We start from the raw sequence: 26,189 nt of genomic DNA on the forward strand, positions 1-26,189 counted from the left end.
AGGCTCGTCGTCTCTCCGGTTCCAGCCGTCTTCTGCCGCCCCGTCCCCGCGTCCATTTATGCACAGCACGCTGGTCCGGTCCTCCCCAACAAAACGCACCTTCGTGTCCGAGCGTCATGGCCCGCTCCAGACGCTTCCACTGAGAGACATGGAAGCCAAACAACACCAGATAAAGAGCCTCAAAAGCTACCCGGAAACCGGCGGCCGGAGTCTGGCGGCGGCCGCCGGAGGAGACGGAGGCGGGTGTCGAGCCGGCTCGGCTGAGATGGAGATGGAGGCGAAGATCCAGAAAGCCATCGACTTCAAGGCGGAGGGTCATCGCTGCTACAAGGAGAAGAAATTTCGGGAGGCGATAGGCAAATACCACCGGGCGCTGCTGCAGCTCAAAGGGGTGCATGTTGTTGACGGGACGACGGGATCCGAGGTCAACCTGCTGAATCAAGCCGCCGCCAAGCTGACCGAGGAGCAGCGGAGAGCCGTGGAGAACACCGAGATCGAGTGCTACGACAGCCTGACAGGTGAGCGGCGCCGGCCGGTACACCTGCACAAAACACCCCGACCTCGGTGGCCTCGAAAGTGCTGCTGACACCGTTGTTCGTTCCGGTTCACCCGGTTCACACGAGCCAGTGGGCTGAAGTCATTTGTGCAGGTGCTGGTTCCTCGTGCAGGGGCAGGTGAGATATCACCGGTGCTGTAGAGACGCAGATGGTTAGTGTGTGTGTGTGTGTGTGTGTGTGTTGGACAAATTGTGCTTGTTTATTGAAGAATGTGAAGGGATCCGTGTCTTATTTAACCCAGAGAGGCCATTTGCCAGCCATTACAGAGAAATGTCACAATGTTAAATTAACACATCCTGTCGTTGCCATGCCAATCCCAGGCTCTAACAAAGCCTTTTAAGTGGTTTGGCTGCTATTTCTTTATAGCACATTCAGGCTTCATCAACGTTTCATTTGTAGATGTGGTCCTCTAACTGTGTAAGTGTGAAAAAAAAAAAAAAGACAATAAAAGAAGTAAAATCAGGGCCATAATGTTTTCACCACGCGGTCGTGTTGTAACAACATTTCAGGTCGGGTCTGAGGACACAGATGATGTAAGGCTGTGTTGACTGTGCTCCTCATTACTGCTCCATGTACTCCAGTTACTGCATTCAGTTCCTTCATGCTAGTGTTCATATGCTGTAAAGAGAACAAATATACGTGTTAAACTAATTAAATTAGAGCAGCCATTAGTGATTATTTTTTCATTGTTTATTTTCCTCAATTCACCATTTCGTCTTTAAAATGCCAGAAAAAAATGGAATAGTGTCTATCGCAAGATGACGTCTCCCGTTTTGTTTTTTCCCGTCCAAAACTTAGAGATATTCAGAAAATGGTCTTAAACGGTCACAAACTGCAAACTAAGCAAATTGTTGGCTTTGTTGCGTGGAAAATTACTTAAATAATTTAACAGTCATCAGAATAGTTGCCGGGTTATTTCCTGACAATTCATTGATCTATTCATCACTTAATAGTTTCAGATTGATATTCTAAAGTAACATTTATTTAATGACATGCACTAAACCCACAACACATTACAAAATGTCACATATTACAGTATAAAAATACATTTAATTGTTTTTGGTTGTATAATTTTGCAGAACCATCAATAACACAAAAACTAAAGATGACATTACAACAACTTATTGATGATGTCAGACCATAATATCACATTTGCATAGCTCTCTTACTTCTTTTTCCAGATCTTTTGACCATTCTTGTGAATTTCAACAGTTAAGTAGACATTAAACCACAAATTAATGTTCCCAAAGTCAAGAGGGAAACTTTATGATTAAGATCCTGAAGTAAGGTCTTTTGATGATCTTTCCCCATGTTTCACCACCCTCACAATGACATGAATGAGTTGGCTCATCAATCAATCAATTATCTAATAGCGACCGTCCTTCTCACTGGATTGCTGGGTTGTGTTTTGTGCTGTTAATTTAGTCAATAACATCGTGTATCACGGTAAAATCGAGTAAGCACAGTAATGGTCATGATACCGCCGAGCTTTGATGTGATTTAAAACTGTGGTTACGGTGAACAGCAGATCCTGATGAATGCTGACATCCAGAGGGAATTGATGATGATAGTGTTTAATGAGGCACTCCGGCGCGACAGCAGCTATATCACGTTGCCTGTAAGACACCGTAACCTCTGTGAATGTTGTGATTTTTGGCCATGAGCGTGGCATGATGGTGGCAGCGAGCGGTGGTGGTGTTGTGCTTCGTCGCGGCCCCGGTCAGCCTGCCGTGATGCACCGAAGGTCGCTTGCTCTGCGCAACATTCGGAAACCTGTCTGGAGCCTGTAGGGAGGCCACTGTGGCGTGAATGAAGGATGGGGGATGGGGGATGGGGGGAGGGTGAAAAATGGGAGGAAAAATTAGAGTATGGAAGAGGAAGGAGGAAACGGGAGAGATGGTGGAACAGAAGGCGAGAAAGGAAGTCATTTAGAGTGGAATAAGAGAAGAAAAACTGGCACAGTGAGGAAGAGCGGGGAGCAGTGGAATAGAGGGGGGAGGACGGTGGACTGTGGGCACACGACAGGGGGCATATTTACCATGGCAACCATCCCCGGGCCTTTTCCCTGTTGTTGTATTAATACTGCTCTTGCCCTCCCTCTCACTGCTGCTCCACACGCACAAAAGAAACCCTGCTTCAACCTTGGTGTGCCATCGCTGAGTTGCGCAATGGTCATTTTTGCTTCTATAAAACATTCATTTACTGTATAAAAAAAAAAGTTGTGTAAATGGACATTACACTTGCACTAAATGTAGTGTACTATATAGTAAATGAGCATTTTTGGACAGAGCCACAATAATGTGTTTTACTCTTGGAAGACAGTGATTTGATAAACATGTGTATTGGTTGATTACAGAATATCAACTCTCTCTCAGGCTTTGACATGTAATTTGAATACTTGAGTCAATCAAAAAGACCTTAATTCAACCAGGAAATCTCACTGAGATTAGGGATCTCTTCTGCAAGAGAGGCTCTGTTGGGCGGCTCCACCTGGTTACCCAGAGTTCTGCTGGGCAGACGGTGGTCACCGTGGTTATGAGTGAGGAGCTGCCACTTGATTGGTCAGCTGACATTGGCTCTGACATATGACAGAAGAGCATCAAGCAAGCAGAACCAGTCACACGTGTGAGAGTGATCGCGTGTCAGCATGTGTGTGTGTGTGTGTGTGTGTGTGTGTGTGTGTGTGTGTGTGTGCGTGTGTGTGTGTGGGTGCGCGAAGAAACGATGATGCAATATTATGGATTGAACTACCAACTGTTTATGAAATAGTTCAAATGAGCTCCAACATGAACAGTAACAAAACGATAATATTACCTATCACAGTGGTCATTTTCCACATTAAGTGTCTATCTTTTTAGTCTATAATTGTTAACTATTTTCAATATTATATAAATCATATCTCAATCACAAAATCACAAATATTTTCTGGTTTTAGCAGCTTATTTGTGGAGATTTCCTGCTTTCTTTTGTATTATGTGGCAGTAAACTGAATACGTTGAGGATTTGGACAAAGCATTCAATTTAAAAACTTAACCTGTTTATCTTTTTGGACAATGTAAATATTCATGAATTGCAGTCCCTACCACCACTACTACTGCGTCTTTTGTATTTTACTCTAAAAACATTTGAAATTAAGAACTTTTTCTTCTATTGCAGTGTTTTGTGTTGTAGTGTTGTTGTGTGATTTTTCTACTTTTACTTCTATCTTCTGTCAGTCAAAATAAGGGCCAATTCCTGCTTTCCATGCCCGCATGGTCCGTGTGACATGAATTCCCGTATCTGCCCCAGTTTAGTTAGTCTAGTTTTCTTTGCAGACCCTTCTGCTGACATCCACAGGCAAGCCAAAATATGTGACTTCACAGACTGTACGCATTGTAAGCTTCATTTAAGGAGAGGCCGTGTGAGGAGATTCCAGACCGTTAACATCATTTAATAAGTACATGGGCACACAGGTGGCGTTAAAGTCCTGGCCAAACCACTCTCCACCATCACTTTTAATGACTGTGGGTCCCTACGTCCACCATTGTGAAGCGACAACATGCATCGCATAAAGCTAGGACAACAGTGGAGTAGTCGCTGCTGGACTTTGATGTTGGAGTGACTCCAGCTGAGATAAACAAAACAAAACAAAACACGAGATGAGAAGATGTAGGCTGATTAGAGATAACAGAAAAGAGCAGAGAGAGACTGAAAGTATTTTTGACAAAGAGAAAGATTTAGAAATGAAAGAGATGTTGTTAGTTTTTAACTTCATATTGAGACGTTAATGTGAGTTAAGAAAAGTAAGTATCAGCGGCAACAGTAGCGTCACCTGATTCTGTCAAACAGAACGACATGGATGATGAATGTCCTATTTGCTGGCCTTGTTAAGGGGACCCGTGTCTGTGTGTCCCTGTAGGGCTGTCTCTAAATGGGTTATACCACCGTCTGCGTCTGTCGCAGTTCACAGTGGTGCAACACGTTTGCCAGATGCAGACTGCCTGCCAACCCTCCTCAGCCATCCATCCATCCACCCACCACAAACACCCCGTGAGGCACATACAGAAATAACAGATGCGACTGCAGTTTGTTTGCTCTTTTTCCTGATATTGATCACGAAGAAGCACTTTCAACAACAGGAATAGCAGTTTCCTAAAAGAGACAGACCTATGGCAACTAGCTGAGGGCTGTAGTAACTTTTAATTGGTTCAAATGTACAGAGAATAAAACTCTGGGATGGTGTGATGCTGTTGTGAGAGGGATCGGTCTGACTTTTCATTAACTCCTGCTCGCTCTGATCTCTGCCTGGGATCTCCTTTTGTTCCTCCTGACTGGCTCAATCTGCGAATGAGTCATAAGTCACAGCCTTAGGTGAAATGCAGAAGGAGGGAGGGAGTGAAATTGTTTGTTTCGTAACACCAGCCACCTTTTTGTTCAGCTGCTGCCACTCACAGTTGCTCTGCTTACCATGATGATGATCCAGAAAATTCCACCCACTCGTCACATTACATTTTTTTTTTTTTTTTTTTTAAAGAAATGAACATAAAAACACAAATTGTCTTTTCAACTCGAACAACAAGCAAAACAATCGATTTTTTTTAGTATTTATATGCAGAAGCCGTAACTATAAAAGATGATTTAATCTTGTTAAGACATTTGCTGACAGGTTATGGACAAGTGAGCTAACGTTTGGTGTTTGTAGAGACCTGCTGTGCTGCGATAGTTTATTTCATGTCATGCCCCCTTGACTGTTTACCCAAAAATAATCTCTTGACTCATAATTTCCTGTGTAGAGAAAAAATAAAATGTGTTTAAATATAGATACAAGCTGCGGTTAGGGTGGTATAACTTCAAAGTGACAGCCTGGTTAATTAAAACTCCTTTAAAGCTGATGTTAGTTGCAGATACATTTAAACGTTTAGTAACTGATCAGTCATTTAGCTCATTTTTGAGGTAAAATTCACCCAAATGTTCCTTTTCTATGATAGCAACCCGAATATATACCATCTTTTGTCAACATGCATTCTGGAAATTGGCAATGTGCATTTAAAAAAAAATATTTTCTGATATATCATAGACCAAATGATTTAGCATTTCATGCAGGGAAAAAAAAAAAAAAAAAAAATCAGCTGATCTATTTGCTGATGAAAATAAGACCTGAACTTACAAACTCACTATTTTGCTGGGGAGAACATGTTCATTTCAATTTAACTTTAAATTTAACTGTAAATATGCCAATTTAAAATGAAAAGAAAGAAGTGAATATATTTGTAAGGATGAAAACCTTCTGGATCTGAAGTGTCTGTCCCTGAGGATTTAAGTGATTGTCCTTCCTGTACTCTACAGGATCTAAACAATGTTCTTGTCCAGTGGAGACAAATCTTAGTTATGCTTAGCTGTGATAACGGTCCAAGACATCAATTTCATTGATGCATTTACTGAATTTTTTAGATCACTTGGTTGAAAAAGGGGATTATCACCATTTCATTTGATATGGTGAACATGTTATCAAATGGTGGACTTACACTTCCAGCAGAAATTACGCAACATTAGGATTCATCGATGGCTGGTGAGTATCGCTCTATTTTAGCTCTGTCTTTGGTCTCCACCAACTCCTGAGAGAAAAATCTGATGAGGGTGAGGAGGAAAGTAGATGGGGGGAGGGAGGGGGAGAGAAATGTACGAAAGAGCGGTCAATACGAGCAGAAAGCAGCCTTGTATAAGCACTTGGGAGTGGACTCGCTCGGTGCTTTGGAGAGAAGAAATGTGCCATCAATGTGCTGGTACTGTAGGAGGATGTAGGGGGAGAGGTGCCAGGGGTTATAACGGGGATGGGGGGAGGTTTGGTTGGTGTATTGTCCCTCCCTCTGTGCATGTACGTCTGCCATTGGAGAAATGGCCAGAGCAGTGCCGTGAGGATGTCGAGTGCCAGAGCTGCAGATGGCGTGCCGTTGCTGTCAGGGGTACGACCGGCACTCCCTCCACTGTACCATTCACCTCACACCGTACCTCTGAATTACCTCTCAGCTTACCGATAGGGATTTGGAGGATGGGGGTGGGGGGGAACTCAGAAATCTCTTTCTGAGTCAGCAGAAAGAGATGAATAGGTGCAAACGGGGAGGGAGGAAAACCAAGGGAGCACGAGAAACTGGACAGAACTCTTTAATATGATGGGATTATAAAACAGAAGAGGGAGGGGAGGGGGGGGCGGCGGTAACGGAGAGTGACAAGTGGGGAAGGAGACGAGGAAAATATTTGACCTCTATGAAGTAGTGAAGGGACTGCTTTCAGGACTGCTGACTGTTTTGTTGATACCCCACCCCCCTTCCCCATTGTACCGAGAAATCCAATTCAGACCAAACTGATTTATATTACAGGCCTGACAGGTCCAGATGACTCCTGTCACAAGAGTAAATAAGATTCAGTCATTTGTCAGGAAGAAAAGGAAGCAGGGCAGGCAGGGAGCGATGGACAGAGAGGCAGGAAAAGAACAGGAAAGAAGAGAGTCTGAAGGCAAAGTTTTTTTAATTGTAATTACTATAATTATAATTATAATTAATACATGGCACAGTTGCAGGCTTCAAGCTTACATAGAATAAAGTCAGAACAACAGAACAGAAAACAGTGTGAGCCCACGCATTGTTAAAATAGGAAGTGAAGGAGTTCAAAAGGCCACAAAACAAACAGAATCAAACCAGGAGTGAATAAAGAAGACCACAGCAGAACTTTTAATGTTTTCCATGTTCCCCATCTTAGTTTATTGTGTTACTTTATTGATAATTAGCACTAAACGTGATGCACATTGCAGATAGTTGCAGATATTTGATAAACCAAACGGGGGTTTCAGATCTGCCAGAAATACGATTACTGCACGGCACTGCCACATTGGAAAAAAGATTGAAGGAAAGAAATCTGTGTATTTGGCAGAATTACAACTATCACAATATGCAGACACCGCAGGGATTTATTATTAAACCTCTTCTTGTAACCATGTGTTTGTGTTGTATGTGATGTGTGTGTGCTTTAAAATTTTTACAATGCAGTCTTCTTTGCGATGGACTGACAGTTGTGGGAAATAATGAATAAATTGAATGTGCCCGTCAAAGTTTTTTTTTAGTCTGTAGTTAAAAGTCATGGCATCAGCTGAGAGTAAAGTGAAACACATACCCTTTACTGACACCCTCAGGGAGGGAGGGAGGGAGGGAGAGCAATAGCAAGGCAGAGATAGAGAAATGCAGAATATTCATCCTCTGTAAGCCATCAGTAATGAGAATTTGCTGAAGCTATTTGCGCATATCTAACACCCCCTGCTCCAGTGGACAGTGCGGAGTAGACCAATTCACTGTTTATATTTATCCGCAGAGCTCCGCGCTGAAAAAAAAAAAAAAAGAAGCCGCGTTGGTCTCTTGGTATCTTGAAGAAAATTGTACTTTCTTGATTGTTGTTGTTCTGAATTTGTTTGAAATGTACTTATTGTAAGTCGCTTTGGATAAAAGCGTCAGCTAAATGAAATGTAATGTAAGATCTGAGCTCTCCTTACTCAGCCTGCTCCCGCCTGACACTGAATGCTTTATTACGTGCACTGCCGGAGGTTGACATTGAAAACTTGTCCTTGTTAACCCTGTTTGTGACGGCGGTGAAATGTAAAGGTTGTGTTGAGCCTGTTTTGCTGATCCAGCACTGAGGGGGATGCTCAGTGACCTAGGTTTGCCAGATTAGATTCTAGTCAGTACTGTCACAAATTTAAGAAAAATAAAATTAAGAAGCAACATTTAGAGTTGAAGCTTGAATCTTAAAGCCACTGTAATTAATACTAACTAGAAGGACAACTTGAGAGCGCAGAACTTCGTCATAGCAAATAATCCACTCTTCTATGATGTGCAAATCTGCCACTGCAACACTGCATATCTCGGGCAATATTCACAATTATTGCATGTGTTATTACTGTACCAGTTACGTCTCTCTGTTGTGAAACGTCTGTCCCTGAGTGCTCTGGGAGGTTCTGGCCTTTGGGAATCTGTGTCAAATCCCAGCGGGTTGCCAATGGACCATTAAAAAAAAAAATCCATAAAGTCATTTAGCGACCCTGTGTGTCTTTACTGCAGCTTTCTCTCTGCGTCCCCGTCATTCAGGGTGGGCAGACAGAGTGCCGTGGGCGGTCTGGACCCAGTGCATAAGTCCAGCGCTGAATTTCTTTCCCATTATATCTCTGGTGCTCCATAACGACTGCTCGGCACTGGATGGTCCGAACTGTTTCGGCTATGTCCCGATCCATATTCTCTACTGCTGAATGATCTCCGGGTGTTTTCTAAACACGACTGGCTGCCGGCATGTGCCTGTTTCATTCTTAGATACTATGGAACCATTAATGTACTTCAGCTACTGAGTGGAAAAAGCTCCACTACCTCACAGATAAAGCCGGACTCTTTCCATGTCTGTCATCTGTCTTGTAACTACTCTAATGCACAGAGTGTGGTTCTCACAGCCATATATTATCTAAAAAAAAAAAAAAAAAAAAGAGGAAATATACAGGCAGTGGATCAATGTTATCAAATATAGGTTGGATTGGACTGGACAATATTTGACTTGAGGCTGTTTGGTCCGACTTAATAGCAGCAATGTGTTTGACAGCAGCAGAAGACAGTAGCCGAAGATCGCCTGAGCTCAAGACAAGCGTCTGCTCTATGTCCACAGATGACATCACCAATCCCATAATGGGCTGGCGACCGGCCACAACAAAATTATATCCCTGTCAGGGAGTTCAGCTACAAATATAACCTCAATAAAAGTCTCTTTTATGCTTTATTAAACGGCACTTATCTGCTATTTTGAAGGCCTGTTTTTACTCAGGATAGTAAAAATAACAGAAAATCCTGGCTCATCATGAGGCCCTTAGACACTTGAGAATAAAAATATGTATCAGCAGAAATGATCTAAATGAAATCCTAGCAGCATGATCATCAAAACACCAAGACCCACCTCTAGTATCACAGACAAGAGGAAATTGTATCGTGCAGTGGAGAACATTAAATGATTTCATCTGGGTGAAGTCATCGACAAGATAGCTTCCTCACTTGTATAAATATTTAAGTAGATGAGTATTAATCCTGAGTCAGCGACTATTTTAGGAGAGCGGAATAATGTAAGAGGTTGCAAACTGACGGAGTAAAGAGGAAGACGGGCACAGCGAGACATTTCTGATGCATGAGTTGGGGTTTGAGGACAAGGGTGTGTGGTAGAAATGTAGCGAGGAGACAAGTGAAGTCATCTCTCGAGGTGAAGGATCTCCTCTCTCTCTCTGAAACAGTGTCAGACCTCCAACATTGAACCACAAGAGGAGTGGATTTTAGAGGCTCCTCTTCTCCGTGCACTTTGCTCTCTGTGATATCAAACAGAATAATCTGATTATTTGATTTCCCTTCACTCCCAGGATCAATGTTGCATGGTGGGTAATCCATGCGAATGTGTTTGATGTAACAGCGGTTTCCCGATACAGCAGGCTGTGTCAGTGTTAGGGGGAGGGGGGGGGGTGGACCGGCAGGCCAGGAGGGGCCCGACAAATGCTCTCGAGTTAGCAATGTAAAGACAAACGAGGATTTCTAGAGGAACATTTTTACAATTGGAAAATTAGGCCATTTCACTTTTTTTAATGAGAGTTAGATAAAATGCTCATTACCGCTACATATAAGGCCAGCGGTCGGTTAACTTCGCTCAGCATAAAGACTGGAAATGGCAAGAAGCAGCAAGCCTGGCTCTGACCAACAGTAACAAATTGTTTTTTTATTTTTTATTTTTTTTAAAGATTTACACTCTGCAGCCATTTTTCAAACAGTCGACACTTCAGCAGCTCTTTTCACCAAGTGAGAGACATTGGAGAAAAATATGGTCAGAATAACGAGGAGGCTAATGTGAACATCATTTGCCTGTCGTTACAGGATGGATGACGTGGCCATGAACTCAGCATAAGCCAAGTTAACAGGCTGCTGGCTGCGACCTTACATTTAATAGACATTTATGAGAGTAATGTCAATCGTCACATCAAACTCTTGGCAAGAAAGCGAGAAATCGTAAACCCCCAAAAACGTTAGACGAGTCCTTTGAGCCAAGTCACGTAGTATACAGAGTGTATGAGTACTCAAGTGTCTTCACCTGAATGTGCTCCAAACACATGAATTCTCAACCCTTCCAACACTCGACCTCGACACAGAGTCTCAGGCGACCCAGAACTCTACATTTCTGACTCGCATAGAGGAGCCCGGAGGCCTCAGAGACACAGTCAAACATCAACCATAAGAGTTAGCAATTACGATTTTTTTTTTTTTTGACACCATATGGAGCTGCATTCATCTTCTCCGTGACACACAATCAAAGAGATCATCTGCTCCTCTTATTTTAAAATGTTATTTGATGACAAGATGAGCTACTATCGTCGCAGCGTAATAATAAATCACAGCAGTCATTATGTATATTTCCTCTGAGGAAAAGAGCCTGCTTTATATTCCTTGTCACATTTTTAATGACATTAAACAGCCACCCAACGTGCTCTTAAACTCTCATCATCTGGTGCACAGTGGGGAGAACAGCTTCTTCTAAAATTCCCCCCAAAAAAAGATAAGATGAGAGATGATCAAATCAAACTTGATCCCAAGAGGCATGTATCATTACAGCACCACAAGCAGACCAGAAAGAACAAAACACAGACAAGTCGGAAAAAAAAACACCGAACATGCAAAAATGAAAGTTAGTTACACAAACGTTTGTGCGTTACTGTATGTGCAAAACCAATACTTCAGTTTTCTGACAATCCCAAAAAGTACAAACAGTACACCCACTGTGAAATGCGGGATTCAAAATGAAAACTAAAACGGGACAGACAGAGGTGCAGGAAGAGGAAAGAAAGGGGCGGTCCACACGCTGAAAAGACATATGATACTGTGGGTGGTGGCTGGTGAAGGTGGAGTAAATGCTGTGTCACGTCAGCGCAGACGACGGACCTTTGTGATGAAGCGAGCTAGAATCTGTAGTCCTGTCCCACTCAATAACAACAAGAGGCATTTACTGACAACGCTTCGGGTGGAGCTATTGTTAGTGGGCCCGCAGAGACCGGTCTCACTGTCCGAGAGCCGTGGTGCCAGATCGGATTTTGCTCCAGAATATAACGTGTGAGGAGGCAATTCTATGATGACTGTGGAGGTTTTTTTGTGTGGGTTTTTTTTTTGTGTGTGTCTTTAAATAAATCTGTTGTGACATTTACAAACAGACAACAGTTGATGCAGTGGGAGGTGAGAGAAGGGCTTTGAGGCGATGAGGGGAACATGCGGGAAGATAACGGAGGAGCAAAGGACGTAGGTCGAAGATGGAGGCCGTCGTAGAGAATTTCCGGGGGGAAAATGAGGAGCGTGTCTCTGTCACTGTGAGAGTGTCGGTGAGAGCGATGGGGTCTCTCCGTCTGTCGTTATCATCCCGGAGAACTAATTACAAGGTGATGGACAGCAGACTAATCACCAGGGCCACCGGCGGCTATAAATTAACCGGTGCCGTGGTGTCGCGACCGGTGTGATGGAGAGGGACGTAGAGAAAGAAAAGGAAGCAGCATAGGAGACACTTTACATCGGACAGCAGAAGAAAGAAAAAAAAAAAAAAGGAAAGTGATAGACAAAGAAGCACAAAAAAAAAGGAAGCACTTTCACACTTTCTCTTGTCTGCTTCCTCCTACATTTATCACTCTCCCCTCGTCCTCTGTGCCTCTCCTACCGAAATTCGGTCATTGTCGTCCCCCCCCCCCCCCCCCCGTTTCTGGATTTAGTTTCTTTGGTGCCGTCTCTGTCTTCATCTCCCGTCTTCCCTCGCCCCCTGTCTCTCTTGTCTTTTGTGGGCTTCCTGTCTTCTTTTTTTTTTCTCTCTCTCTCTCTCTCTCTCTCTCTCTTTTATTCCTCCCAGGCTTCGGCAGTCTGTCTGCTGAATGAAAGCGCGCCGACTATGCAGACTCTTGTATTTTCAGACATGATGCTTCAGGTGCAGCAGTGGGGTTCCTGAGCATGTGTGAACCACTCCCACTCACCACATCATCATCACTCCTTCCACAGTCAAGCAGCAGAAACACACGCATACAGTCACGCGGAGACAGGCAGACACGTTTTCGCACCCTCACGCTCGACAGCTGCTTTGTTCTTGTCGGGTTTTCTCTGAGTTTACAAGTTCAGATACATTGTCAAAAGCATTTTCCCAATTTCCCGTGTCTTGTCTGGTTCTCCAGCTCCGAGAGAGAAAGATACACCGCTCGGGACTTCGTTTCGGCTCATTCTTTGCCCTTGTCCACCCCCGTGAAGTCCCTAATTAAGTCCAATCTATCTGCCTTGCCCGTGACACTCGTTTCCTTTGTTCAGTCTCGTTATTCGTCCCCTCGTATCTCACGTGCTCATGAAAATGCATTTTTTTTCTCGGGATCAAAACAACAGTGAATAAACCATGCGTGGGGTAAACTCTGTGGACGTGAAAGAGGAACTGCCTTCCATAGAGAGGTCAAAGTGCAGGGTCAGCCAAGCAGCCCTGCAGCTGGCGGGCTTTCAGTAGCTTGCTCATTGACATTTGAGGAGTGTGCACGTGATGGATTGTGTCTCTAAGAACCGCAGGTCCTAAATCTTTTTGGCTCTCAATTCATCTCGATCATTTTGTCTAAAAAAAAAATGTCAGAACATTTCAGAGCATCAGTTCTAAACCCCCAAAACATTCAGTTCACATACTTGCTACCCCTTGTCACAATTTGCATAATCAGTGACATCTCTTACATGCACAGTTCCATCCCTTTAAGAAGTCTCTCCTTCTACGATATCTGTGCATGGCAGCGGTATGTCAACAGTACTATACTTTATAAGGGTAGTTGCAGTGCGTACTGAAAGTAAAAAGAAAAAAAAAAAAACATAAGATTCAACTTCATTCACCCACCAGGTGTCCTCAGACGTTCCTCCTGATCCTGGTCACCTGACCCCCACACCCATCTCACCTTGTTTCCAATTCTCCAATTGGCACCAGTGTGTCTTGCTTGCTTGTGTTCTTGGTCTGATCGTCACCCATGTGCCAGATTGGTTCCTGCTGTTTTTCTACTCTTATCTTCCTGGTTGTTCTGGTTTTCTGCATTTAAGTTTCATTTAGCGCTTTAAAAAAAAACAAAAAAACAGCTAAAACTTTTTTTCCTGCCTTGCCATGTCTGCACCTGAAAACAACTCAAAACAATTAGAAGGGACACTGGGCCGGTTTGGTGACACGTGACCAAACAGTACATTTGTCTTTTTTTATTTGAATAAGTTCCTACGAGCCATTAAGAGTCAAACTAGCCTGTAATTTACGTGACAAAAAGCAAAGAGGAGGAGTTCCTTTGTTGCGGAAATGTCTTGTTAAATATCAACTGCACCATCAGCCACATCTCTCTTGTAATACGCGACACATACGGCCGTGTCCCTCAGAGACGAGGACACCTTGGCTCCAGTGATATCGCTCTGCTGTGTTTATCAGGTCTCTGCCCAGCCTGCTCCGACCATCCCGTCATCATCACACCCTTAATGCAGCTCACCACACTCTACATTTCCTCTGGCATGCCATCCATCCGCCTAATGGGCCAGTAGGGCGCGGCCGTCCAGTCATCACTTGTGCACGCTGCTTTTGTGTGTATTTGTACGATCACTCCAATCATCTGCTTGTGTGTTTGTGTGGTGAAGTTGTAATCGAACCCTTGCTTACACCCTCCTGTCCGTTTGAAGTCACCTGTGTGTGTGTGTGTGTGTGTGTGTGTGTGTGTGTGTGTGTGTGTGTGTGTGTGTGTGTGTGTGTGTGTGTGTGTGTGTGTGTGTGTGTGTGTGTGTGTTGCTTATGTTTGTGTGTCAGTGCCAGTGAGCTGCGTCAGCCATTAGGCCATTATGGACTGTAACCGAATCCTCTGAAAGGTCTGCTGGATGGATAGAGGGATGGATGGAGGGAGGGATGGGTGGGTGGATGGATGGATGGATGGATGGTGGGAGGATCGATGGAGGGAGGGAGGGATGGGTGGATGGAGGGAGGGAGGGAGGGAAAGAGGGATGGATGGATGGATGGATGGATGGATGGATGGATGGATGGATGGATGGATGGAGGGAAAGAGGGATGGATGGATGGATGGATGGATGGATGGATGGATGGAAAGAGGGATGGATGGATGGAGGGAAAGAGGGATGGATGGATGGATGGATGGATGGATGGATGGATGGATGGAGGGAGGGATGGATGGATGGATGGATGATGTGTGGATGGATGGATGGATGTGTGGAGGGATGGATGGATGGATGGATGGATGGAGGGAGGGAAAGAGGGATGGATGGATGGATGGATGGATGTGTGGATGGATGGGTGAATGAGGGATGGATGGATGGATGGAGGGAAGGAGGGAGGGAAGGATGGATGGATGGATGGATGGATGGATGGATGGATGGGGAAAGAGGGATGGATGGATGGATGGATGGATGGATGGATGTGTGGAGGGATGTGTGGAGGGATGGATGGATGGATGGATGGATGGATGGATGGATGGATGGATGGATGGATGGATGGATGGAGGGAAAGAGGGATGGATGGATGGATGGAGGGAAAGAGGGAGGGAAGGAGGGAGGGATGGATGGATGGATGGATGGATGGATGGATGGATGGATGTGTGTGTGGAGGGATGTGTGGAGGGATGGATGGATGGATGGAGCTCACAAACAGCTTCGACCTCACTGCTCCGCTGAATCATGCTGAAAATAAGAGGATTGTCAGGTTTGCTTTTGCTGGTGTTACTATTAAGCTGTGAGTGTTTACGTTCATCTGATGATTTTATATTGCGCATACGACAACAATCGAGCAGGAAATGTTACTTTTAAGGGCAGAAATGGAGAATATTTGAGTGCACCAGTTCATCACGTCTGAGCCCTCAGTGTTTGGAGGATTATGGAGATGATGACGCCGAAGGCCTTTCGGCAACAAATGACTTTCAGATGACATTTTGGCATTTCATCCCGAGCCTGCTCTTACATGGAGCCTGACTTTACACATCCATGTACACGCGATCATTACAGTCTTTATGTCATTTCTAAAAAACAAAATGTGCAAAGACATAAAACGGAGTACTTAAAAACAACAACAACAACAACCCGGATACACACGTGATACACGGTCACGTCGTGTTTTTCTGGGACACACGGGCTGTCGTTAGTCGTCTTTAAAGTCGTGGTCTTCTTGCTACGACGAGTCAAAATGTCGGCGGTGATGAAGGCCCGCGCCTGAGAAATGTACACATCAAGAAATCTATCGCATTACTCCATTTTCATTCTGTGGCGACCGTAAAATTGGGAAGAAGGTCAAAATGAAAATCTGGAGAAAAAAAAAAATTGGAGAGTATCTCTTGAGAAGAGTCGCAGTAATTCTGATTACGGGAATGTGCTCGGATTGACGTTATGGATAATGATGAAGAGTGTTGACAACATACCGGTTTAAAAAAAAAAAAAAAAAAAAAAAGAATGAATGAATTAGAATTTCAAAATGAAATGCAAGAGAAGGAGCTCTTCGGGCAGCGACTCGACACGTCCAGAAACATGGATTGATATTGAACTTGCTCGTCCGCCGATGTCCACAATGAATTATTTAGTGGTTTGCAGTGGAGTTGTTGACGAGCAAGGCCGCGCACACGCACACACACGCACACACACGCACACACACACACACACACGCACACACACGCACACACACACACACACACACACAGAGGTGTAGGGGGAGGTGGCAGGTAGAGGGTCACTAACTGCTTTTTAACACTCTTCCTCCTCTCCTCACCCTGTAGTCTCCCATAGGTCTCACCTCTTCTCTGCTTTAACCCCACCTCCTCCTCCCCCCTCCTCCCCTCTCTCACTCCTGACTCACCCCGCCTCCCAGCTTGACAGTCCCTGACTCATGCAAGCTCACAGAGCTGTCTGGTCGTCAAGGGCAGAGGGGAGAGGGAGGAATGGGAGGTTAAACAGGAGTCAGATCGGTGAGGGGGGAGGAGGGGAGGGCGGGGTGGGGTGGGGGGGGGGGCGGTTGCTTTCCGAGATATGACTGCGCGACAAGAAAAGAATAGAGGGGAAAATACTTTTGATGCATCATCAGATCGATTAAGATACTGGCAGGAAGGGAAGGAGTCATGGGGAGGGAAAAAAAAAAAAAAAAAAAGGGTGTGTGGAAATAAAACCTTTTTGAGTGTTTGAGCGATCAGATATCTGAGCCATCAGCGGGCGTTTTAAGAGCCCTGGTCGGACTAAAAGCTTCGTGCACGCGCGTCTTTACTAATGAAGTTACGGTGACCTCAGCTGATCCCGGCGCTGCTGAGAAGAGCGGCTGCAGCGACCCGTCGGATCGATGAAAACCAAAAACGGGTCTCGTGCTCTCCGAGCGCGCGCGGCGGCGTTGCGCTGTTTTCGGCTGCTCGTTTAAGTTCAGCGCACTTGATCTCGGCACCACGCTGTCACTTGATCTCGGCACGATCCTCGTCCGTCTCCTCCTCCCTCCTGCTGCCCTCAGTACTTACAAGCCATCCGATAAGTCCTGGGTCGAGGACTCGCCGCAAGCCTCAGTCGTCACTCGGGTCTCTTACGCTGAGAGACGTTAGTCCCGGCTATTTATAATCCGCTCGCTGCCGCGCTCAGGAAGAGCTGTGGAGGCTGAATTTCATTATGGGCCCCTATTAAAAGGTTACAGAGCGAGATGTCAAGCAAAAAAAATAGACCCTGTCTTTTGTTTTTGTTTTCGCTCATGAGATGTTTTCATCATCTAAACCGCGCGACGGATATCTGTGATGCACCTTTATTTGCATTATTTGACGTGTCAGCATTTTTAACTTTCCCGTTCCCCCCCCCCCCCTCTCTCTCGCTGCAGCGTGCCTGTTGCAGTCCGAGCTGGTAAACTACGAGAGAGTGAAGGAGTACTGTCTGAAGGTGCTGAGCCACCAGAGAGACCACTTCAAGGCCATGTACCGGGCCGGCATCGCCTTCTACCACCTGGGCGACTATGAATGCGCCCTACGTTACCTGCGGGACGCCAAGAACCGCGAACCCACAGGTAAGAATCAACGCGGATCTTCGCGTTATGGTATTTCACCATCACTTCAATTATAGTTTTTGGTGGACTTACGAAACACAAATCTGTGTGCAGGGGACTTGGATAATTAGTCATAATGCATTATTAAAGGCGCAGTGCCGACTTCCCTACCTGTGCTACGCGATGTTCTTTGCAGGGGAACTAATGGGGTTTCAGCTACACGAGGTTGATATTCTGCAATGATGAATATTTAATAAGCCAACTCATTTGGACTCCCCATGTCTTAATTAGAATACAATACATCATTTTAAACGTTTCTCCTCGTGAATTTCCTCCTCCCTGGTTTCCTCTCGGTCCTTGCTGGCACGTTGCTGCATTAATCGGTTGGAGGAAAAATGCTTGAAAGATGAACACAAACAGGACTCGCTTTTTAAGTAACTCAACACTGCTGCTAATGGCGGAAATAAACAACAGCTCCGGACGGTACCTTTTTAAATCTGTTTTCAGTGTTGTGTTTTGGTTTTTTTGTTGTTTTTTTTTTACCCAAATTGCACTACTCAGTCTAAAATGTCACATTTTAGGAGAGGAGCTGCAGAGTCGGTGACGGCGGAGGAGAAACGTGCTGTCGGGCTGTTCAGATTAGATTAGATTTGACTTTATTAATCCCGCAGTGGGGGAAATTCAGCCGCACCACCAGAGTCCTTCATCTGTTCTCTGATGAACGAGTCAACAAGCTCGGTGTGTGTGTGTGTGTGTGTGTGTGTGTGTGTGTGTGTGTGTGTGTGTGTGTGTGTGTGTGTGTGTGTGTGTGTGTGTGTACATGCAGGTAACTTCCTCTGTGTCTTCATTACATCGGACTGTGGAGCTTCATGAATTAGTAGTCTATCCCCAGTTATTAACGTTGACATTTTGCCTTGTGCATTTGCCTTTTTGCCCTAAAATGTATATATATATATATATAATTGTATTTTTTTCTCTCATGAAAGAAATTCATAAATTCCTAATATGATTGCACTGATTGAAGTAAAAAAAATTTGTTTTGTCTTTTTAATATTTCTGTCTTTCTGTCTCATATTTTCTGTCTCCATTGCAGACACCAACGTGCTGCGATACATCCAGCTGACAGAGATGAAAATGAGCAAGAGTGGACAGCGGGAACGAGAGAGCGGCAAAGAGACCCAGGGCTAGCCCTCGACCTTTTCACCCCCTCCCGCCCCCTCCCCTTGACCTTTAACCCTTTGAGCAGCCTTCTGCTGAACACCCTCCTCCCCCTCAACCCTTCCTCCTCCTCCTCCTCCTCCTCCTCCTCTTCCTCCTCTTTTGAGTCCTGACAGCAGCACAGACAGAAGAGACCCAATCGCCCGCCTGTGATGGACAAAAACGTGACACATATCAAGTGCTGTCTGCAACCTACCCTCCTCTTCCTCCCGTTCCTCGTCTTCCTGCCGTCCCTCCTCTTCCTCCTCTTCTCCCCTCCTCCCCCCCTCTCTCCCTCAGGTGCTGTGGTTCCTCTCCCTAGAAGCAGTCAGCAAGCAAACATTAGAAACAAAAAAAAAAACCCACAAAAAAAAAAACCCACAAGGAAGATGCTGTATTATACTCATACGAAACCGTCGCGGTGGTGGAATGAAAAAGGAGCTTCAAAACATACATATGAATAATGGACATTCGCGTGATTTAGTAAACGTTTTAAAAACATAACATGCGTTTAGTTTCTGCTCTCTTGCTCTCTCTTTTTTTCTCTCTGCCTTCTCTCCGTCCGTCTTATTTCGAACTCTTGAGGGGAACACGGGTCTGGGAAGCTCGACCACACCGGGAGGAGGTCGGGTGTGTGCGTGCGTGTGTGTGTGTGTGTGTGTGTGTGTGTGTGTGTGTGTGTGTGTGTGTGTGTGTGTGTGTGTGTGTGAGGGAGGGGGGAAGGGGTGTGTGTGTGCAGGCAGTTTGAAGCAGGGGATCGTGAGGGATGTGTGTGTGTGTGTGTGTGTGTGTGTGTGTGTGTGTGTGTGTGTGTGTGTGCGTGTGCGTGTGTGTGTGTGTGAGTGAGAGACACATATCAAGACCGCAGCCCCGACCTGATTGTACATCCTAACCCAAACAGGGCTCGCTCAGGCCCCTTAAGATGGGACAGAAACCTTTCACCCAGTAGAGAAAAAGCCTGCCTCTGCGCTTCGTCTCGTCACTTTTCTGTCTCGACTTTTCCTTTCTTGGATGCCATGTATCTTCAGTTTCTAGACTTTTTTTTTTTTTTTTTTTTTTCTCTTCTCCAATTCAAGGGCTAATTCAAGTGTTGTTTATTCTTGCCGGGAGGGTTTTTAATTTGCCGTCGCACTCGGTAGTCAGCAATCGGCGGTTCGCAGCATCCGTGTGTGCGGCAAAGAGAAAAGAATTCTCCGGCGGTTCCCGCCGCCGCCGGGTGCGCGCTGTCGCGGAAACCGGCGTGTGCTCGAATCTGTTGTCCGAAGCCCCCTCCCGGGTCGTGCGTCGCGGCGACGGGTCGTCGGGGCTGTCGGAAGAACCTTTCTCTCTTTCCCATCGACCCCCTCCTCCCCCTCCTCCCTCTGTCAATGATGTCACAACGGAAAATAGCCAAGGAGATCGGAGTTCCATCAACTGTTCGCTGGCTGGATGGCGATCCACTCTGAAAGTTTCCCAGCGAGAAACACTTTGATATTTCCAAACGGAGGTCCAACCTTTTACCGCTAATGCCGAAGCTTTCCCAGACGTCGATAAGACACCGCGGAGGCTCTCCGCGGCATTAGTGCGGGGGAAACAGTCGCGCACGTCCGTCTCGACGGTCCAAACCGCCATCTCGGAGCACTCAGCTTTAGTGCACGTCAACAAGAGGGACCCCCCCCCCCCCACCATTTGAGATTTCTCCTGCTTACAGTTTATTGTATTTTAATAGATAAAACTTCCGTGTTTGGAGATCGTTTCCAACACAGAGCCGTACGGACAGATAGCACACCGCATCAGCTTTAGACTACTGTCACTAAGGTTTGTGGATATCCATCACACGCTGTCGAACGCCGCCGCTGCTTCTCTCGTGACTCGTGAAGCTGAACCATTGATAATGCGAAAATATTGCTTTTATAATAGCTTTTACCACGGGCTTAAGATCTGCCTGCCCTGTTCTGCAGAAGGTGGGATTGATCATTTGTGAAAAGCATGGCCTGAATTTCCCGCCTCCCTGACGCCATGAAACCCAGTTTCCTCTTTCTCGGGCGCAGAGCCCGCCTCCTTGCATGCAACGTGCGGCTCCAGAGGGTTACTGCAGATGTTTGGGATCGGGATTATATCCGCTCTATTGCTTTCTGTCATGGCATGCCGCCGCTGAGATGTTTGCTCATACCTCCGTTTTATCTACCCCCGCCCTTTACAAACACAGAAGGTGGTGACGGACTGTGATCGCGGCAGTAGAGTGAGTTTGAAATATTCCCCGGGGGGGGGGGTTCGTTCAAATTAGGGTCACCTTCTGCCTTTGGCTGAGGTGACCGATAATTCCACTGCTTAACAATTTCAAAAAAACAAAACAAAACAAAACAAAAAAAAGGTGTAGGAGGAAATCGAATCAAAGAAAGATGCTGGGAGAAGATTCCCCCCCCGCCTTCCCCCTCCTCCCCCGCCTCCCCACTCATTTCACTGACCTGCTATGAGGTAAATGGGGACCTAAGTGTGTCAATGGGGACTCCGGAGAGACGGCACCATACGGCGAAGAGACCGGCGTGATGCGGAGAGGCTCCAGCGGAGGGAAAAGTAGGCCATCGGTGTAGCAGCCGGCGCTCCGCTGTGGCAGCGGAGACGCAGAGAGCTTTAGAGCCATTTTACCCTCGCGCACACCACCACCACCGTTACCAAAACCACGCGGCCACCGGAGCCCGTGTCAGGCCGCTCCGACGGCCCCCGCTGTTCTGCGAGGGCTTTCCACGAGGTGCGGGAACCCGACTGCTGGAGTTTGCTGGAATTTTGAGACTCCCGTCAAAGTCGGCGGAGTCCAAAACTGAGCGGGACGTTTGATTTGGTCGGTGAAGAAGCGTGGGATGCAGAAGCCTTCCTCGCTGTCGATGCGCCTCGGAGCTCGGGGCTTCCCGGAGGGGATGAGTCAGCAGCGAGCGGCGGCACCTGCAGGTCTCGGTCTCCACGGCTGCCTGGGCTGAGGCTCCTCACCCTCGGGCCTCTCGGGGATAGGTCCCTCTTCTCCCCCCCCCACCCCCCCACCCCATGGACGGTCCTCTCTCCATGGCACCGGTCCACCATCTTGTTTTTGTCTCGCTGTGCTAAGTCACTCTGGCTCAACGTGTACTACGACCGTCTAGGGATAACTAGCTGCACATCAAACGGGATTGTTTCCAGCCGACGGGTTTTTTTGTGGAGATTAATGACCGAGCTGCCTCCGAGGCTGTTATTGTAAGCGTAACCTGCCGCCTGATCTGTACATCAGTGTAGCTTTGAAAACAAACGGAAAGCACAACAAAAAAAAAAGAGACGGAAAAGTTCAACTATTGGCTGTGTTCATTTTTGCTGTTTTACTTTGATGTCATTTGAGGTAAATGTTTGTCAAATGTCAAAAGTAGTTTTTGTGAATATGATACAAATGTACAACAACAACAAAAAAAATTGCAAAAAAAATGGAAAGTTTTATGGTTGTTAAAAGCTTTACTTTACTGAATTACTTCATCAACGGAAAAGAAAAGCAAGAGATAGAAAAGATAATTTTACTATAGCTCCTCTACAGAGCTGCTTTGTGACTGTGCCTGTATTTGTTGGTATTTCTGTTGATGTCCTTCTCGTCGAGGGATCCAGGACCGGCTCGGAGGACGCGCAGTGCCCTTCGACCCCGACGCCGACCGACCGACCGACCGACCGACCGCAGGCTCGCCTGTTTCCGAACGGCGAGGCTGCCGGCGAACGCAGGAGTGGACGAGAACTCTGAGGGAACTGGTGCCGGAGCTGCTCTTCACAGCCGCCGGCCTCCAGCCTGTTTGTTTCCGTGTTGACACGAAGGGGACGTCGAGGCTCGGACTGCGTTTTTTTTGGTCTGGCCTCGAACCGAGAGGCCTTCCACCCGTTCGACATCCAACAGGCCTCCATAACTGGTTTTACTGAACTGCTAGCCCGGGAATGCACTATTGATTGGTAAATGAAGATTATGAATAAAGTTTCAAACAAACCGGAGAGCTGTTGTTGTGGTGTGGTGAAAACTTATTTCAGTGAAAGGAACAACAGGTTGGTTTTATTTATCAGAAGAAAGAAGTGAGTCTGCCGGCCTGCTCCTCATCTACTTGAGGCTGCATTAGCTGCTGCCGGCATTAACACACCTAAATCGCGGCGATCGAGTTGCATTGTGGGTAATGTAGGCAATGCTGCCTGCATCGGTTCTAATACTTAAAATTTAAAAAAAAAAAAAAATTAAACTCTCTCAGACAAAGTTGTGGCAGTGCGATGCCCTTTTAAAGGGACAGTCCACCAATTTCAGTGGTTGTTTTGTAATATATCTTCCGGAGGCGTCTGAAGTCTGACGATTGTCTGAGGATGAAGATGACAGCTCTGATGATTTTCACAGGTCACTCTTGACAGCAGTTGACCTGTAAGTTCCCTTTAGATTCTGTCCTCCAGCTTTTTTTTTTTTTTTTTTTTTTTTAGTCACTTCACATGTTCATCATCACCAGATTATGTAAGGGGTCAGATTATTCTTGTTTATTTTTATAACGCTTTAGAGACAAAGTGATCTCACCTCGAGGTCCACAGAGAGCTTTTAATCATATCACACGATATCCTTCGCGATCTCGGCACATTCGGTTGCTCGGCTTTATTGGATTGTAAATGATCACGTTTTCTGAGCACTTAGGGGACTTATTTTTTTGTTTTTTTTGTCCATGTTGGCTTTAAAGTTTGAAATGTTGTTTTGTCATCAGGGTTACTGCAGGTGAAGTTTAAGACAAATGGAGACATGGAGTTTGAAATGCAAAGGCCCCAGCTTGAGTTGCATGATGGGAGGCAAGGACTTGATAAAGCTTGACATCTCTTTTTTTTTTTTTTAATTGTATTATGACAAGGCCTGAAAACTCATTTTGTCCATTAGCCTCCATGCGAGTGAGGAGGTTCATTTTGTGTGCACTCTGCTTGAGGAGGCTCGTTGAGAAATAGTTGATGTCACACACTTCTGTGCGCCAATCAGGATTTAGCAACGTTTAAATTACACTGGGATCACAGTTGGTGGACTGTTCGCTCACTGTTCATCAAAATCTGATCGAGCGACACGCAGTCCTTAAGAAGCGGTCGAGTTTCTGACTGTTAAACTCTTAAATTTGACCTTTGGATTAGATGTTTTTCTTCAGGCAGCTTATTTAGTCACGACGTTTTCAGAGCCGTCAGATGGTTTCTTTCACTAAATAGTTCAAATCTAAGTTTCGGCTGAGATGAGCAGTTTGTAGTGCGTAAAATAAAGAATGACTCTCCTTCCTAATAACAACTCATCTTTTCATCAGTGCATTACTGCCTGGTAGATGCTCATATCTTTCAGACTTTTTGCCTATTTTTTCCCCTTCATTGCACAGTTCGTAAAGAGACAAGAGATGAAACGAGGGGATTGAGAGTTTGAGATGCAGCCCAGACCCCCAGCTGGGATCAGATGGTGGATGTTATGCAGCGTGCGCTGTAATTATTGGTTTTCTGTTAAACCTGTAGCCTCCAAGTCTCTTTTTTTTTTTTTTTTAGACTTAACGAAGGTCCTCCAGAGATATTACACAACTGTTTTCATGGTTTAAGTAGTCCTTATTGAATAAACCGACTCTGACGTGGTAAATTAGTGGAAGGCCACTTAACTCAATCCTAAATTTAGGATTGTTTTACATTCTTCTTCACACAAAGAATGTCAAACTTTTTTTTTTTTTAATTTTTTTTTTTATAACATTTTCAAGTATTACATCCTTAAATCACTTTACCCAGATTTGTTCCCTAATATTTTCAGTATTTACAGAATAAAACTTTGTTAGTGGTTCAATGATCTGATGAGGATTCAGTAAAAGGCAGAAAGAGTCCTTCGGGCAGATCTGAGGATTCACCAACCGGCAACCAATCTGCTCAGTTGTTCACTTCCAAAATGAACAGGAAAGAAACACACACACACACATTTGTATGCTTCTCTTTGTCCACTTGTCTTTATCCTGTCCCGTCCTCTCTGAAGCCCTGCCAGCACCGTCACCACCTGAATCTGCCTATAAAACATTTGCATAGCTCCCTGCAACCAAAGAAAAGGGAGGACTTGTGATGAAAAGCAGGAAATATGGTAAAAAAACAAACAAACAACAACAACAACAACTGTTGCAGAAAACAGTGAAGGGAAAAACAGAGAAGGTGACAAACATGAGAGACTCATCACAGCTGTGAAGCAGGACAATACAGGCAGATAGGGAAAGACAAAGAAAGCCTCCCTCACAGAAAACACTCATATTGTGTGATTGTGTCCGCTGAATCCTTTCTCTTGGCGTTTTTATCACCTCTCCATCTCTTCCTCACTTCATTTTCAGGCCCCGTCGTCCGTTTCTGTTCCCGGTTTCCGCGCAGAGTGTGAGTGTCGTTGCCTTTAATAGCATAACCATGGAAGCGAAGCAGGGTTGCTAGGTAACTGGCCGGCGTCTAAAAAAGGGTGTTTGATTGGCGGGCGGCCGCACCGACGGACCGGAGCGGCGGCGGCGGCGCGCGCGCGCGTGCGTGCGTGAGGATATTTGCGTTCGCGAACATCTGTACGGGCTGATGTGTCCGGATCTGTCTTTTTACATCCGGTGTTAAATACCGGCACGTGAAACATTTCCCGTGAAGGTCTCCGGGTTTTAACCGACTTGACGGATGTTTTGTTCACTGCGGTGAATGCACGAGTGCGCCTTCGTCTGCCTTTCGTGGCAGCTGCAGTGTCAAGGGAGCGACGACAGGGACGCGTGACATGGAGGGGGGGGGGGGGGGGAGACACAGCAGACTCGGGGAAAGATATGACATCATATGCCACAGTGGGGACATCTAGAGGATTGTATCTGCTACTGCAGGCGCCTTTGTCCTGGCTGGCGTCAGGCTTTTGTGAGCACCAAAACAATGATAACCTGTCCCTGAAGCACTGCAACCGAGTTTTAACTTCACTGTTGCTACGTTACCATTTGACGTCACCACATTTATAAAGGGGTTGTCCGATGCATACTTTCCAATTATGTAATTGTGCAATTTCAAACTCGTTTCTAATTTGATATGATATTATTCAGCTGTAAAACCTGGCCTGACACGGAAAAGACACCTGAACTTCACCTTCTCAGCCAGTTCTTGAGAGGATGTCAGACGCCATTTCTCTCCGCAGGTCAATCTTTGGCTTCTACTTCAGCTGGTTTTCATCTTAAAATCAGACCTTCGCAAAGACTCCACGGCCTGTTTCCTTGAAACCAGGCAGCACCTCACAGCTGCTGTCTGATTGGTTCATCTGATCTAGCATTTTAATTGGTCTATTTGATCCTGCTGTCTGATTGGTCTATCTGATTTGGCATTTTAATTGGTCTATTTGATCCTGCTGTCTGATTGGTCTATCTGATCTAGCAT

General features: G+C 45.6%; 2 protein-coding genes across 2 annotated transcripts in view; both read left to right on the forward strand.

The window, feature by feature from the left end:
• The window catches only part of tbcb (tubulin folding cofactor B), a 170,981-nt gene that overhangs the window by 12 nt on the left and 144,780 nt on the right, over positions 1–26,189 (forward strand). The window lies entirely within an intron of this gene.
• On the forward strand, positions 3–21,057 carry ttc9b (tetratricopeptide repeat domain 9B). Its single transcript, XM_069706380.1, has 3 exons — positions 3–518; positions 17,451–17,633; positions 18,706–21,057. The coding sequence occupies exons 1-3, from the start codon at positions 59–61 to the stop codon at positions 18,798–18,800; spliced, it is 738 nt and encodes a 245-aa protein (XP_069562481.1). The 5' UTR covers positions 3–58; the 3' UTR covers positions 18,801–21,057.

This window comes from Brachyistius frenatus, unplaced genomic scaffold (genome assembly GCF_029030835.1).
Source record: "Brachyistius frenatus isolate BFR_SWC_R1_liver_20210118 unplaced genomic scaffold, ASM2903083v1 Contig_62, whole genome shotgun sequence".
In the NCBI taxonomy this organism is placed as follows: domain Eukaryota; kingdom Metazoa; phylum Chordata; class Actinopteri; family Embiotocidae; genus Brachyistius; species Brachyistius frenatus.

Bases quoted from the DNA above. Each gene is read 5' to 3' on its own strand.
- ttc9b (XM_069706380.1), top strand. From the start codon at position 59: ATGCACAGCACGCTGGTCCGGTCCTCCCCAACAAAACGCACCTTCGTG. The intron at 519-17,450 runs GTGAGCGGCGCC...CTCTCGCTGCAG, and splicing joins GTGCTACGACAGCCTGACAG to CGTGCCTGTTGCAGTCCGAG. The intron at 17,634-18,705 runs GTAAGAATCAAC...TCTCCATTGCAG, and splicing joins CAAGAACCGCGAACCCACAG to ACACCAACGTGCTGCGATAC.